The sequence below is a fragment of the Delphinus delphis genome, chromosome 12 (genome assembly GCF_949987515.2).
Source record: "Delphinus delphis chromosome 12, mDelDel1.2, whole genome shotgun sequence".
In the NCBI taxonomy this organism is placed as follows: domain Eukaryota; kingdom Metazoa; phylum Chordata; class Mammalia; order Artiodactyla; family Delphinidae; genus Delphinus; species Delphinus delphis.
In genome coordinates this window covers 45629797-45644965 of record NC_082694.2, presented here as the reverse complement: position 1 = coordinate 45644965, position 15169 = coordinate 45629797, and the positions used below count along the sequence as shown (strand labels likewise).

General features: G+C 38.5%; 1 protein-coding gene across 3 annotated transcripts in view; it reads right to left on the bottom strand.

Moving 5' to 3' along the window:
- Positions 1-238: 238 nt before the first annotated feature.
- The window catches only part of ASB3 (ankyrin repeat and SOCS box containing 3), a 149664-nt gene continuing 134733 nt past the window's right edge, over positions 239-15169 (bottom strand). For all 3 annotated transcript variants that reach the window (XM_060026620.1, XM_060026618.1, XM_060026619.1), the window contains one exon: positions 239-1975. In XM_060026620.1, coding sequence (XP_059882603.1) covers positions 1770-1975 — 206 coding nt within the window. In that variant the 3' untranslated portion in view covers positions 239-1769. The remainder of the gene's footprint in view (positions 1976-15169) is intronic.

Here is a 15169-nt window from a genome sequence, read left to right as displayed (position 1 = left end):
TGGATGTATCATTTTGATCAGAGGCTGTGACTATAATTCACCCACCTTCAGGTACTTTTAGATTAGACTTCTCACTGAGTCCTTGTTATTAGTCATAAAAATCATAAATATTATATTATAAAATAGTCTAAAAGAAAGATGCATTTATACAGTAAGTAAAATCATTTATGTTTTAAATACTAAGGGTTTTAATGTATCTGAAATATTTTGAGATTTTTAAGAATAAAAGCTCAGTAAGTTATGAGTAGTTGAATTTATTACATATTTGAACATGAACAAAAACACATGAAAAGATTCACCCTCAAATGTAAACATTCTATGTACAATGGACCCTAACAAAAAACTGGTTATATAAAAATCAGAGACTTAGGGTTTGGAAAAATACAGACATTTAAAAAATATTACATAGTAAATACTTTTTTAGAATTTAGTAACTATCAGAATTTCCACCTGTTTTTCCATATCCACCCTTATCTCTGCCTGTATAACTACAGTCAAACTCCCCACCCCACAGGCAGCAACTACAGCCCTAATCTGTGCTGAATTTAGTCATCCCCCTGGACCCTAATGTCTCCATCATTTGGTACGCCATCATCACTGCTTTTACCAAATAGCAAGCGCCTATCAGAGATGAATCTGGCTAACCCACTCCCATCTATTTTAAGTCACAGCATCCCAATAGGACAGAATATTTGCCCTCCTTTGGATCCCATCTCTAGTTGTCTATCACAACATTAATGCATTCATAACCTTTTTCTCAAGACTATTGCCCACAGTCTCTTAACATAGCTCACCTGTTACGGTGTTCAGTCCTCTCTGACTCTAGATTCATATTGAGCAATTGCAAAACCAATGAGGCAGTGTCTCATTAACCTAGGATGTTAAGGTTTAAATTTCATGGACTATTTGATAATGTATCCAGATAGTAAAAAAGAAACCCACTATAACATTAATAGAACTAGCAATCATTGCTTCACAGGATCAAAGGTGCCCTCTGATTTGGAGGCTGAATGGAGCTTCAGTTTTATTTGATACTGAGCAACTCAGGAATACATACCTTTCTTTAAAGATGGTACCACAGAAATGTCTCTCCCAGTCTCCTAATTAATACTGTGTAAAATGCACATTTATCTCAATACCAACCTAATTCTTTTTTTTTCAACTGAGCATATCTTTGAGTTTAGGTCTGTTCTTGCCTTTGCAGAAACAGGAATCTTTTTTAGCCAAAGAGAGTATCAAGGAACTGGAAAAAAAAAACAACAGCAAAATGATTCATTTTCTATAGTCTTTAAAGAAAGAATTCTCCCCTGAGTTTACCTGTGAAAAGCCAATGAATTTCAACTGAATTAAGAGATGAGAATAGAATATAAGATAGTTCTTTTATAAATATAAGAGAGATTTAACTCCACTGTGTATACACATCCAGTGAAGTTTTATGCATTCCCTTCTAAATACTAGCCCTAGGTAAACATAGAATCATAGGTGGAAATACACCATGTTTAGCCACAGTTCATTAACAGAATAAAGCAGAAAATTGTTAGGTAATTTACAACATAAAGTGTACTGATGATAAAACTGCAATAAAGTAACACTAGTGAGGTTTATACTTTTTTACCAGGGAGCTTAGTTGTAAACATTTGCATTAAACTACTGCCCTCTAAAATCTAACCAACCACACAAAAATCATCTTTTGTGACAATAAAATCGTGAAGAATTTGTACTCCATGGCTCCTTATCTTGGTGGTTTTCAGAGTAAGACATGACCTGTGTTAAGTAGCTTCACTGATTTCTCCATCTTGAATAACTGCCAGTTCTGGAACTTCATTCATCCTCAAAACCTCTGCATAGAGCAAATAATCATGTAGGCTTCTGGGAAGTGGCAACTGACAGATAAAACTGTTAGATCGTAGGTGCTCTGGTTTTAGACTGGACCGAATTTCCAAACGACAAAGGTGGGTCAGGGATGGAATAGAGGCTGGAGAAACAAACAGAAAAAGGAAGATTAAAATGTTTGAACCAGAAAGATATAACAGTACATTAAGGTAAATGCCCTTTTTTCCCCACGTCTGCGTAGTAGAAGAGAAGTGATACGTTACTTAGACTTACTTTTGAAAATAGATTACTTGGGCCAGGATGACCAAAATAAACTTTATTTATTTATTCTTTTTTACAGCCTTCACTGGGTTCTTCTTCCTCCGATTTCTGGCCACAAATTCCAAAGTCAGTACCCAGGGCCATATAAAACTAAATGTTCAAATTCTAAATTTCTGCCAATACCAGTTCGGACTTAAGAAATGGGTGATCTAACTTTAGAAATGATAGAAGCACACAGTAGCAAACGTTACTTCCCTCTTACTCTCATTGCAAATAGTCTCCAGGCCTACCACATTCAAGTGAATAAAAATGTAGCTTACATAAGTTTTGCTCTTTTTATCCATGATACAGAATGAAATTTAAAAATTGACACAGAGAGAAAAGGACCATCTATCAAATGCCTACTATGCTGTATGCCGATACACATCCTCTTTTTATCTTCATTAACCCCCGTGAGGTAGATATTATCATGCTCTCACAGAGATAAGAAAACAGAGGTTTAAAAAGAGCTTTAGGGCTTCCCTGGTGGCGCAGTGGTTGAGAGTCTGCCTGCCGATGCAGGGTACACGGGTTTGTGCCCCGGTCCGGGAGGATTCCACATGCCGCGGAGCGGCTGGGCCCGTGAGCCATGGCCGCTGGGCCTGTGCGTCCGGAGCCTGTGCTCCACAACGGGAGAGGCCACAGCAGTGAGAGGCCCGCGTACCGCAAACAAAACAAACAAACAAACAAAAAAACACACAAAAAAAGAGGTTTAAGTAACTTTCCAAAGGTCATACATCTAGTACGTGGTAGAACAGGATTCAAACTCAAGTGCATATGACCCCAAAATGTGCATGTGTACATACACATGCTAAAACCACTGCTGCCAAAAGCTAATAACCAATTAAAGGATAACCCACATATGCTTGATTAAGAATCGTAAGATACTGGTTTTGTTTTCCAAGATGAAAAGTGTTAACTAAAGAAGTTAATGTCCGTGAAAACCAAGAGCACTAAAAACAGCTAGTGGTTTTATGTGAATCAAATCTAATGCTTTTTATTAGTCCAAGAAATCTTTTGTAAATCCCTGTGAAATGTACCAATGATTAACAGGCCAGGATCAGAGCAGCAGAGCAGCAGATAGCAAGCGCTATCAAGAGCCCAGCTGATATAAGACCAGCTGGTCTGACTCCAAGTCTAGGGTTCTTTAAACTGTAATAACCCACAGGGCCTGAGACATGCTAATTCTCTAACATCTTCCAGACCACTGAAGTTAGTCCATCATCTTACATTTTAGTTTCAGCTTATTGGTTTAAGTTTAGTTTAGTTCACTCAGGGTTTGGGAAACTCCTCAATCCATAGTGTTTCAAAATGCCAAATAAGAAAAGCAGCAGAGTTACCTGATTTTGTACATAAAACCTGAGTCAAAGAAGAGTATTTCCTTAAACCATGAGTCACAAAGACTCCCCATTATAAATAAGATTACAGCATCTACAATATATAGCACATTTACTTTCACTGTTTCCATATTTATATATTGTTTAAATTTTAACCTTTTCTGTAAACTTAAAGGAAGAATCATCATTCTCCCTTCTAAGATGAGAAAACACAGATAAAGGGAGCACTAGAGAGATTAGCAGGAAACCACATGGAAAGCATGCTCAAACTGCAAACCTCCACAGTTTTCCAAAGGAGTAGTAAGCAGGTTCAATTTCAACAAGTAGGTTGCCCATGTTCAACTATTACACTTAAGGAAACCTTCTCACCCACTGAGATCAGGAACAATAATTGGTCCTAATGTCACTGGGTATGCACAAATGTAATACAAGTTTTGGAAATGAGCATAACTGATTCTTGGTAAGCACACAACTCAGCTGGTAGGGCCAAAGTATGCTGGCATACTGGAAAGTGGCCTATCAGCTGCAAACCCTGAGCATGCCATAAGCATAGTCAAATGGGACTGACAGAGAAAATGACAAGACTAGATTGTGTGGATCACAGTGAGATTGGTGAAGAGAATTTTTACTCCTATTTGGTTAGAGTTTAATATGCATCCTGTTAAATTGAAATCTCTTCATTCTGCACATTTTTGTTAATGTAGATACTTACCACACACCCAGAAGGAAGACAAAGGATGGCTGTGTAACCTGGAGCAGAGCTGCTCACTCGGAGGTAAGGAATCCTTAACACTTCTCCAGCTTCACCAACTTGACAGACTACACTGACTTACAAATCCTCAGGCTGACTGCGGAGTGTTCCTCTGGCTGTCCCACAGCCTCCTGCAGTGCAGACAAGCCTTTCTAAGAGGCAGTCTGACTACATCACTGCAGCCCTATCTTTTACAACTAAATAAACCATTTGTTTGTTTATGCTGACATGGGTGTGGAAGCTTAATCATCTGTGATCAAGCCAAACTGGACCAATACACATTTGTTATGGAAAGCTTAAGTGACTTGCCTGTGTTGACATCATACAGCAACAGAGCTGACACTAGATCCAAATGATTTGACCCCAAGTCTAGGGTTCTCTAAACTGTGATAAGCCTAAAATATTTCTCTAACAACTTCTAAACCACTGAAACTATCGTAAGTTTTAGAAGATCTTTCCATTTAATAATAAAAAAGGAAAGGGTATAGCTACTTCAGTTACGGGTTCCAATTTCAACTGCACCATTTTGGTTTTCGTCCTGTGAGCAAAATAAATCGCTGGCCTGATGAACAATTAGAGGTAAGAACTGTATTCATTTGAACTTGAGGGAGTCTTTTACCTATGGATTATTAACACAGACAGTAATATACCCATCAGTGCCATCTTAGTTTAATATGCCAGTAAATACTAAGGGAACTGTATAATCGTATATGCAATATTTCAAAGCATGCAAAATTCCTATGAAAGTTTTAGTGATGCATAGTATTTCCAGATGTGTTGTCACCAGGTTGAGAGAAGATCAAGTCATGCCTTGAATTTATAATATGGAAAAGCCCATGGGACCTCCCCTGGTGGCACAGTGGTTAAGAATACGCTTGCCAATGCAGGGGACACAGGCTCGAGCCCTAGTCCAGGAAGACCCCACACGTCGTGGAGCAACTAAGCCCATGTGCCACAACTATTTAGCCTGAGCTCTAGAGCCCATAAGCCACAACTACTGAGCCCGCGTGTCACAACTACTGAAGCCCACGTGCCACAACTACTGAAGCCCGCGCGCCTAGAGCCTGTGCTCTGCAACAAGAGAAGCCACCATAATGAGAAGCTCACGCACTGCAGAAGAGTAGCCCCCACTCGCCACAACTAGAGAAAGCCCGCATGTGGCAACGAAGACCCAATGCAGCCAAAAATAAATAAATAAAATAAATTAAAAAAAATAGATTTAAAGAATCATACATTATATATATATATATATATATATATATATATATATATATATATAAAATATGGAATAGCCCAGAAGCTGTATGTAAAACATAACTTTCATGAAAACTTGTTAAAATCAGATTTTAATTTCTTAAATAAATCTCTCTTTTCCTACATTATGGCACTGATCATAGTCTAGAAAATAATGTCTGAAACCATGCTATACTTTTTTTTTTTTCGGTACACGGGCCTCTCACCGTTGCGGCCTCTCCTGTTGCAGAGCACAGGCTCCAGACGCGCAGGCCCAGCGGCCATGGATCATGGGCCCAGCCGCTCTGCGGCACGCGGGATCCTCGCGGACCGGGGCACAAACCCGTGTCCCCTGCATCGGCAGGCGGACTCTCAACCACTGCGCCACCAGGGAAGCCCATGCTATACTTTTAAGTCACTTTTCTGACCAATCAGTTTCAAATTAGTATGTTAAACCCAGTTATCTCTAGATCTGTTAGATAAGCAACTTTTAACTATTCATTTCTATATATATAAAGTCTTCAATTTTGTTAATTTTGTTGTACATACACAGAACAATCAAAATAGAAGGCCACATGTTTTATGGAATTGTACTAAAATCAAAACAATGATCAGACTAAACCCCACAATTCTTAATTCATTATTCTTGTTAATGCCAAGTTTACTATAGCACAGAACTACATGTACATCATACACACCCATTATCTATATTTCCTACAACCATTCAGCTCTAGCCTGCCCTCATGCCAATATTCAAATGATGTATCTGCCTAGACTTTATTTCTATGGTTCCTCTGCATGGTTTTCTACATCAAAGGTATTTATCTGACTTTTGGGCCATCTACTACAATGTGTATTATCATCATTAATATAATGTCTTTATGGTTCCATTCTTTTCTTCCCAGTCCTTCTTAATTTACTTGTACAGTCTCTCTCTTTCCCACTGACTACAACTAAAAACTTGGACAAAATTTAAAAAGCAACAACCTGAGGACTCTGAAGAACAAATAAGAGACAGATTAGGGCAGGAAATCAAAACTTAAAGAATGACCAGTAGAACAGCAATGAATGGAATGAATGGGAAAAGCACCACCCAGTAATAAGCCTGGAGTTGGAGTTGATGAGCCATTATTAACTAGTTGTGTGACCTGCAGCAAGTCATTTAAATGCTCTGACTTTCAGTTCCTTTTCTATGAAATGGGAATAATACCTCATCTATAAAATGAACATAACTGACACCCCTGTGCATCAAAAGGTTGTTGATAAGTTTCAAGTTAGAACACACTTGCAAAAGCATTTTATAAACTGTAAAATACCATACATATCCTAGGCACCATCTAATCTAGTGAACTCCAAATGTTGTTTGACTGCACACCCAATTAGTGAAAAGTCTTTGAGTACATAACACCAATGTATGGATATTTACGTACATATAAATTATATATGTATACTACTAAATTAACATTATCTACACTAAGTACAAATAAAATACATAAAATTAGAAGAATAAGCTAAAATGAAATAAGGTACATATTTAAAATAACTTCATTTATCTATTAACGGTATAAAACCCTTTTTACTTTTGCTAAATATGTTAATAATAATATTTTAACAAAAGCAAGGTGACTAAGGTTCACTAATTTAATTTGTAGTGACGTGGCAAGTCCAAGATTTGGTTCTAGGTCCAATCTACTGATGTAGTTAAAAAAATATCTTACAAAAACCATGTAGATTCAAACAGGAGGAGTACCTTGTGGCTTAGCTGAACTAATCAGGATACTAACTTATCTCATCTAGCAATTATGCAAAACTTTTATCAAAATTCAACTGGTAAATTTCTATTTTTCCTGGTATCAATCAGTTTACAAGCTAATTACAAAGTTTCGTTTTTTCACATTTTTATTAAATGCATTCAAAATCTAAGGAAACTGTTTCCAAGTATTTTAAGTGTGTCAATACAAGAGTCTTTCTAGGTGATGCACATGGTTTTTGGCAAGAAAATCACATAACAATAGAAATATTTCCCAGCATCTGTTTTTGAAATCATCTCCCCATAGCAAAGTTTCTTTCAGAAAGTAGTTTGCTTTCTCACTCAGTTAAAATATCATTTTTACCTTAAATCAACAGAATTTTAGAAAATATGTACTAGGTTTCATACTATTCATAGCTATTTATTACCAAGAAAAAAAAAGGTTAAGAAAATTGGAACAGTATTATTTTTGCAAAAGAAAAGTACATAATTCATTGTTAAGTTCAAGGATTCTTTTTTATATTGTCACAAGATAAAGACCAAACCTCTGCATGTATAAACAATAATCATGGTCACTCCCATCTCATCATAAAGTACTACAAAGACTATATATATTTTATTTTCTTCTTTTTTTTTGTCCTTCTGTAATGGTTTATTTCACTAAGCATATATATATTTTAAAGGTCATGTTTTTATAAAATTATTCACAACAGTATTACTTCATGCAATTCTGGTTTCAACTCCTTTCCTGTATTAGCCTGACTATTAATGATGCAATAAACTCCTTTCATGTGTGATGTTATCTCCATTTCCTCACATTTACAGAAAAGTAAGCCACTCCATCAGCAGTCTTACACAGCTTTTCCAAAAAACATTTTTCTATTAAATAAGTCATTACTGTTGCAAATATATTCTTTCTGGTGCATATTTCCTTCAGTGGCTCTCAGAAAAGTAACATTATTTATATTTTCTTACTGAAACATAATCTCAAAACAACCCTAAGCTGAAACATGTTATAAATATTATATACCTTCTTCCAATTTAGTATACCATCCTTCCTACTTGCAAGGTTATATTTTTATTCTTTTAACTCTTTAGCGATGTTTTCTATGCTCCTTTCGACAATATTTGCTAATAAGAAATGCATTTTACTTTGTCCCCATATTATTTCAGTCTGTTTTACTGTGGCAGCAAGAACATGCATCTCCCCAACCGTATGTAACTTTTTGTCTTTTCACTATTGAATAAGCAAATTTAAAAGGAGCTCTAAGCATCTGTCATTATGTTTAGTACACTTTATAAAAATAATGGACTGAGCAACATAAGACTTAAATATTGATGAAAAAATCACAGGGTTTGTCTTTATGTTCTGGATGCTTAGAGTGTCTTGCTGATTATGATATTTTCATTACCTAATATCTCAATGCACACTACATACTAACATCAAGGCTCACTGTTAACATTAGTGGAGGTGAACCATATTTTATTTTATTTTTTTAAGGTGAACCATATTTTAAATATTTTTCTTGATACTTTTGAACTTCTCGTCAGCTCAGATTGGGTGGTCAGCTTTTTTATCATATGACATGACTATCTGATAAAAATAGGAGTGTAGGGCTTCCCTGGTGGTGCAGTGGTTAAGAATCCGCCTGCCAATGCAGGGGACGCGGATTTGAGCCCTAGTCTGGGAAGATCCCACTTGCCGCGGAGTAACTAAGCCCATGCGCCACAACTACTGAGCCTGTGCTCTAGAGCACATGAGCCACAACTATTGAGCCCATGTGCCACAACTACTGAAGCCCGTGCACCCTAGAGCCCGTGCTCTGCAACAAGAGAAGCCACTGCAATGAGAAGCCAGTGCACTGTAACGAAGAGTAGCCCCCACTCACCACAGCTAGAGAAAGCATGCATGCAGCAATAAAGACCCAATGCAGCCAAAAATAAATAAATTAAATTAAAAAAAAAAAAAAGGGCTTCCCTGGTGGCGCAGTGGTTGAGAGTCTGCCTGCTGAAGCAGGGGACATGGGTTCGTGCCCTGGTCCTGGAAGATCCCACATGCCGCAGAGTGGCTAGGCCCGTGAGCCATGGACGCTGAGCCTGCGCGTCCAGAGCCTGTGCTCCGCAACGGGAGAGGCCACAACAGTGAGAGGCCCATGTACCGCAAAAAAAAAAAAAAAAAAAAAATAGGAGTGTAGCTCTATGATTATTTTGTTGGTTCACTTGTATTGGTACCTTTAGTATCATCCACATAACATGTTATTTTTGCAGGAATCTTTTTAAGCCGCTTGACCAATTTTTGAGAATTGGTTAGGTTAAAACTAGATGATGTAATCACAGGTCCACTGAACAGTCAAACATGAACTACAATTCATTAAGGTACACCAGAAGTATGGGTGCCAGGTCACCCACTTTGGGAAGTGCAAACCTAACCCATATAGCTATGTAGGTACAAGGCACTCGGCCATGTGTGCTAAGTGGAAAAAAAAAGATGAAAGCTCAATTTGTACAACTACCTCACTATTAGAGAAAAGATAAAGTGAAAGGGAACTTAATCAATGATAAGCAATTTCATCTTCCTCTCTCCCACCTTTAGGATGCCTCTCTCTGGAGCCTGGAATACTTGAAAATTAAGTAAAATCATCTAGCCTAAGCATTTTCCTGTGGTAATCAAATGAAAGAATGAATCATGGTCTCAGGATCTCTCAGAAAATAAAAATCCATTCTTCATTTCCCTAACTTGTTTAGGGAACTATAATATAACACAGCAGTCTGAGACAATAAGAAAAAATTAAGTTCAATATTATAAAGTAAATTTTAAGTCCGTCGAATACCTTTCCATAAAGTTCTCAGGAACCCCTATATTCTATCATAAACAAATCTGCCTTCATCTAGAACACTGTCCAGAACACTCTCTTCACCTCTTGTCCTCACAGAAGCCTGATCCTCCCCCCAAAATTACTTCCTTGACCAATTTCTAAGATATAATTTTCTCATTCTTCCACATCTTGTCACACTTATCATAAAGTCTAAGTGGCAATTTTAGCATTCTCACAGTTCTTCTGCACCACCTTCAGACCCACATTTTTCTGTCTTTAAATTCCAACATACACCACTTACTATCCTCCCAGAGTGTGCTCTCTCTTACTACCACTACACCTGATCGTTAATATCATTGAGACCTCGGGTCCCAACTCCTCCTGCCGTCTGGTTTATCAGGTCCCTTTCCTTTCTCATTTCTTTTCTTATTTGGTGTTCATGGGCCCATCACTGATGCTATTTTATTTTATCATCCTCAATTCTTCTGTACCTGCTCTGACAACCCCCAGATCAATCTAACCACTTTCCTTCTTTCCAATACAGAGAAAGTAAAGCAATGCTGGGAAAAAATTACCATATAACCATATGAATGAACTATACCACTTCCAACCTCCACTTGGGCCCTCAGTGTTGCTCAGCAAATCTCTTTCACTGGTTCCCAGTTTGCCACAACAAGCATTCTAAATCAAGTCTCTGCTACCAAACTCTCACTTCAGTTTCCTTTTTAGCAAGATTTTACCTCCTACTCCTAAGTAAAAATAGGAGATCTTCTAGGCTCTCTTTCTCTGAGTTCCTAATACTCAAACTATAAACTTATCTACATCCACCCTACCCTCATCTCTCTTATTCTCAAAAGAAGGGGCCTATTTGAGGCTAATCCTCCCTCCGGCTTATCTGAAATCTTATTATATAAACTATTGCTTTTATCTCCATATCTTTAATGTTTTCCTTAAACAAACTGAGACCCTTTAATTTATAAAACATGTTCAGGCCTCTCTCACCTTAAAAAGAAAAAGAAAATTCTGCCATAACCCTGCATCATTCCTTTTTAGCCATTGCACTAGAGAACTGTTTATTTTTCACTCACAGATTCTAAATCAGTATCTGATACATAGTTGACACATAATTAAAGAACCCACTTACTAAGGAATTAATGAATATAAACAGCTAGATTTGTAAATGCCCACCTACAGAAATATTTACATGATAGATTCTCTTCACTAACGACTTCTGCTTATGGTCCACATTTGGAACTAACTAAAATTACAGATGAGTGCTTAAAAGTTCTCAAATGAACAAGCTATCAAAAATTAAAGCTTCTGTCCTAACTGCCATATCTGTCCTAACTTTCCATATCCCTAAAATATATATCCCTAAAATAAATATTCCAAAGCTTCTGTCCTAACTAACTTTCCATATCCCTAAAATAAATATTTGGGATATGGAAAATAATTTTCTTTTAATTAGGATATAGCTGTCCCAGGGGTCTGCCAGCACACATATCTAATGTACATATATGGGAAGAGTAAAATGGGCTTTCAAATAATATTGGTGACCCAATACCTAAGACACTTAAAAAAATTGTTTTAATTGCTCTAGAGCAACACTTTCTCCTCTCTTAGCTTATCAATAGATTGCTGACAAAATAAAAGTAGTTTTACCAGCAAAATGTCCCAGCAAATGTGGATACAACTCATTGGTACCTAGTTTAGTAAGGATTTCCCCACCACATACACACAGACACAAACAAAAAATAAAATCCACCACTTGGATTTATAAGAGGCTGTGTGAAGCTAAAATTTTATAAATGGGAAGATGAAACCTTACTAAAATTTTAAGTTAACTATAAATTTCTCTTAAAAAAAAAAAAGCTTGGCTCTTAAATCCAGTAATAAGGGCAGCCTGCAGAACACTGTTAATCAAGGCATGATTCGCCTAAGCCATAACATGGCTAGTATCTGGGAGGTCAAAGTTTCCTACTCTACAAATAGAAGGTCACATGCTCAATTTTTAAAGATGAAAGGTAATTACTAACGAGGTTCTTTTTTTTTTTTTTTGGCTGCGCTGGGTCTTTGTTGCTGTACGTAGGCATTCTCTAGTTGTGGCGAGCAGGGGCTACTCTTTGTTGCGGTGCACAGGCTTCTCATTGCGGTGGCTTCTCTTGTTGCAGAACACAGGATTTAGGCACGTGGGCTTCAGTAGTTGTGGCACACGGGCTCAGTAGTTGTGGCTCACAGGCTCTAGAGCGCAGGCTCAGTAGTTGTGTGGCACATGGGCTTAGTTGCTCCGCGGCATGAGGGATCTTCCCAGACCAGGGCTCAAACCCGTGTCCCCCGCATTGGCAGGCGGATTCTTAACCACTGCACCACCAGGGAGCCCTTTACCTCTGCTTTTAAGATCAACTGTCTCGGGCTTCCCTGGTGGCGCAGTGGTTGGGAGTCTGCCTGCCGATGCAGGGGACACGGGTTCATGGTCCGGGAGGATCCCACATGCCGCAGAGTGGCTGGGCCCATGAGCCATGGCCGCTGGGCCTGCGTGTCCAGAGCCTGTGCTCGGCAACGGGAGAGGTCACAACAGTGAGAGGCCCGCGTACCACAAAAAAAAAAAAGAGAGAGAGATCAACTGTCTCTTAAAAATGTGTTCTCAACTCAATCTGCAAGACAAAATAGCTACACTCTGATACTTCTTAGGCAGTCTAATTTTGAACTCACTGCTCACCACTGCTTATTAAAAATTGAGTGGAGTGTTACAATATTTAGAGAGAACTGCTCAAAAGTGCACACAGGTCATCCATCCCTCCAGATATTATAAATCTAGCCCTGGTCAAGTCAGAGCAACAGAGACCTGAGAACCAGGGCCCACTTAAGAACTACTTTTACTGAATTATACCTTGGTATGACAGCAACAGTCCACACTGAAGACTGGTAACATAAAATTCCAAGAAGCCATGGCTACCAAGATGTTGCCTAGGAAACTGTCCATCACAACATCCAAGAATATCTGTACTTCTGAGCAATGAGTTTTTTATCTTATGAACTCTGTAACCTAGTGTCAAGAACTAGAGAGTTCAGTCAGAGCCAAATTTGCAGAGTATCCATAGACAAGTTTCAGATTACCATGATAAGCTTTCCCTGACTCCATATTTTTCTTCTGCTTCCACTTTTTAAAAAAAATATTTAATTAATTAATTATTTTTTTATTTTTGGCTGTGTCAGGTCTTTGTTGTGGCACATATGATCTTTTGTTGCAGCGCTCAGGCTCTTCAATGCAGCGTACAGGCTTCTCTCTAGTTGTGGCATGCAGGTTTTTTCTCTCTCTAGTTGTTATGCATGGGCTCCAGAGCACGTGGGCTCTGTTGTTTGTGACACAAGGGCTCTCTAGTTGAGGCGTACGGGCTCAGCAGTTGTGGCATGTGGGCTTAGTTGCCCCGCGGCATGTGGGATCTTAGCTCCCCAACCAGGGTTCGAACCAGCGTCCCCTGCATTGGAAGGAGGATTCTTTACCACTGGACCACCAGGGAAGTCCCTGCTTTCACTTTTAACTTCTGTTTTACTGTTTTGTGATAATCTATATGTATAAACTGTTTTAAATCCTGTTTAGAACAAAGCAGAGGAACACTGAAATGAATAGATCAAGAGAGTTTCAAGGAGCCATTACAGGATCCTTTGTACGATCCAGATACATGTAATTCTCTGGATAGAATTGTTCATATTTGATCATTAAAGGTTCAGGATAAACTAAAGCCAAGTGCTTTTATCCATAAGAACATAATTAATTACCTAGACTTGATCTTGGTCAGTTGGGCAGGGGCTGGCAAATTTTTTGATTAAGAAGTCTATTGCTATGTGCAGTTAAACTGATGTTTCTAAGAAGTATATATAGGCACGTGATCAAAAAATTGTTAACTGCAACCAGTCAGTAAACTTTACCTGGTATACATTTCCTTCCTAAAGCAAAAGAACTTTTGAAGACAAATCTGACTTAATGATTAAAAGATGAGCAGCAAGACTGGTTGTCTTTTTTATTTATAAGGGCAAGCTGCTATTCCCTTAAGGAGGAAAAGGGAGAGGAAAGCAGAATTTTGAGCGAGTATAAGGCATCCCCAAGACTTGAAAAGGGCTTAGGAAAAGAATGGAGAAAATCTTTCCCTTGGGATAGATAATGGTATACCTAAAGAAGCTAGGGAGCTGAAATTATCTAGGGGCTTACAAATAGTGGCAGAGCCACAAGAAGCATCTTTTCCAAAATATTTAAAGAAATATATTGAGGGCTTCCTTGGTGGCACAGTGGTTGAGAGTCCGCCTGCCGATGCAGGGGGCGCGGGTTCGTGCCCCGGTCCGGGAGGATCCCACGTGCCGCGGAGCGGCTGGGCCCGTGAGCCATGGCCGCTGGGCCTGCGCGTCCGGAGCCTGTGCTCCGCGGCGGGAGGGGCCACAGCAGTGAGAGGCTCGCGTACCGCAAAAAAAAAAAAAAAAAAAAAAAAAAGAAATATATTGATAAGGCAGTTGTACCGCAAAAAAAAAAAAAAAAAAAAAAAAAAGAAATATATTGATAAGGCAGTTTTTAATACCATGATAAGTTACTGGAGAAAGTAAGGTGAAAGCAAGACTGCCATACATGTAGAGAGGTAATCAAAGAATTGTTTTGCTGTGCTCACTTCCATTGGTATTAAAACCCTGGTCATGCTTCTGCTTACTAGAAATCCTCACCTCAAACTCCAAATAAAGGAGGGGAGAGTACAGATGACCAACACACGGAAACTGAATATCCTAAAAATTGAAGAAAAAAGGGGAGCTGGGTACCATCAAGACAGCCTTGAACTACAGAAAGGAAGAGAATCACAATCCCATTTGAAACTTGGGCAACTGAGTAGATGGGCATATCTTTTCTTTCCAGCCTTACTAAAATCTAGCATTGTAATGGCTCCCATTACCTGCAGAAGAGGAACCACTGAAGAATATTCTGAGAAACCTATATAACTAAGAGGAAGAACACAAGTGTTTCCTAAGTAGTTTGCAATAAGAACAGGGTTAAAAAGTCTTCCTGGTATAGGAATAAAAGGCCTTTGTAACACTGGACAACGCAAGAGTCAAGGTGGATCAGGGTTTCTCAACCTGGGCACTAGTGACATTCGGGCCAGATAACTCT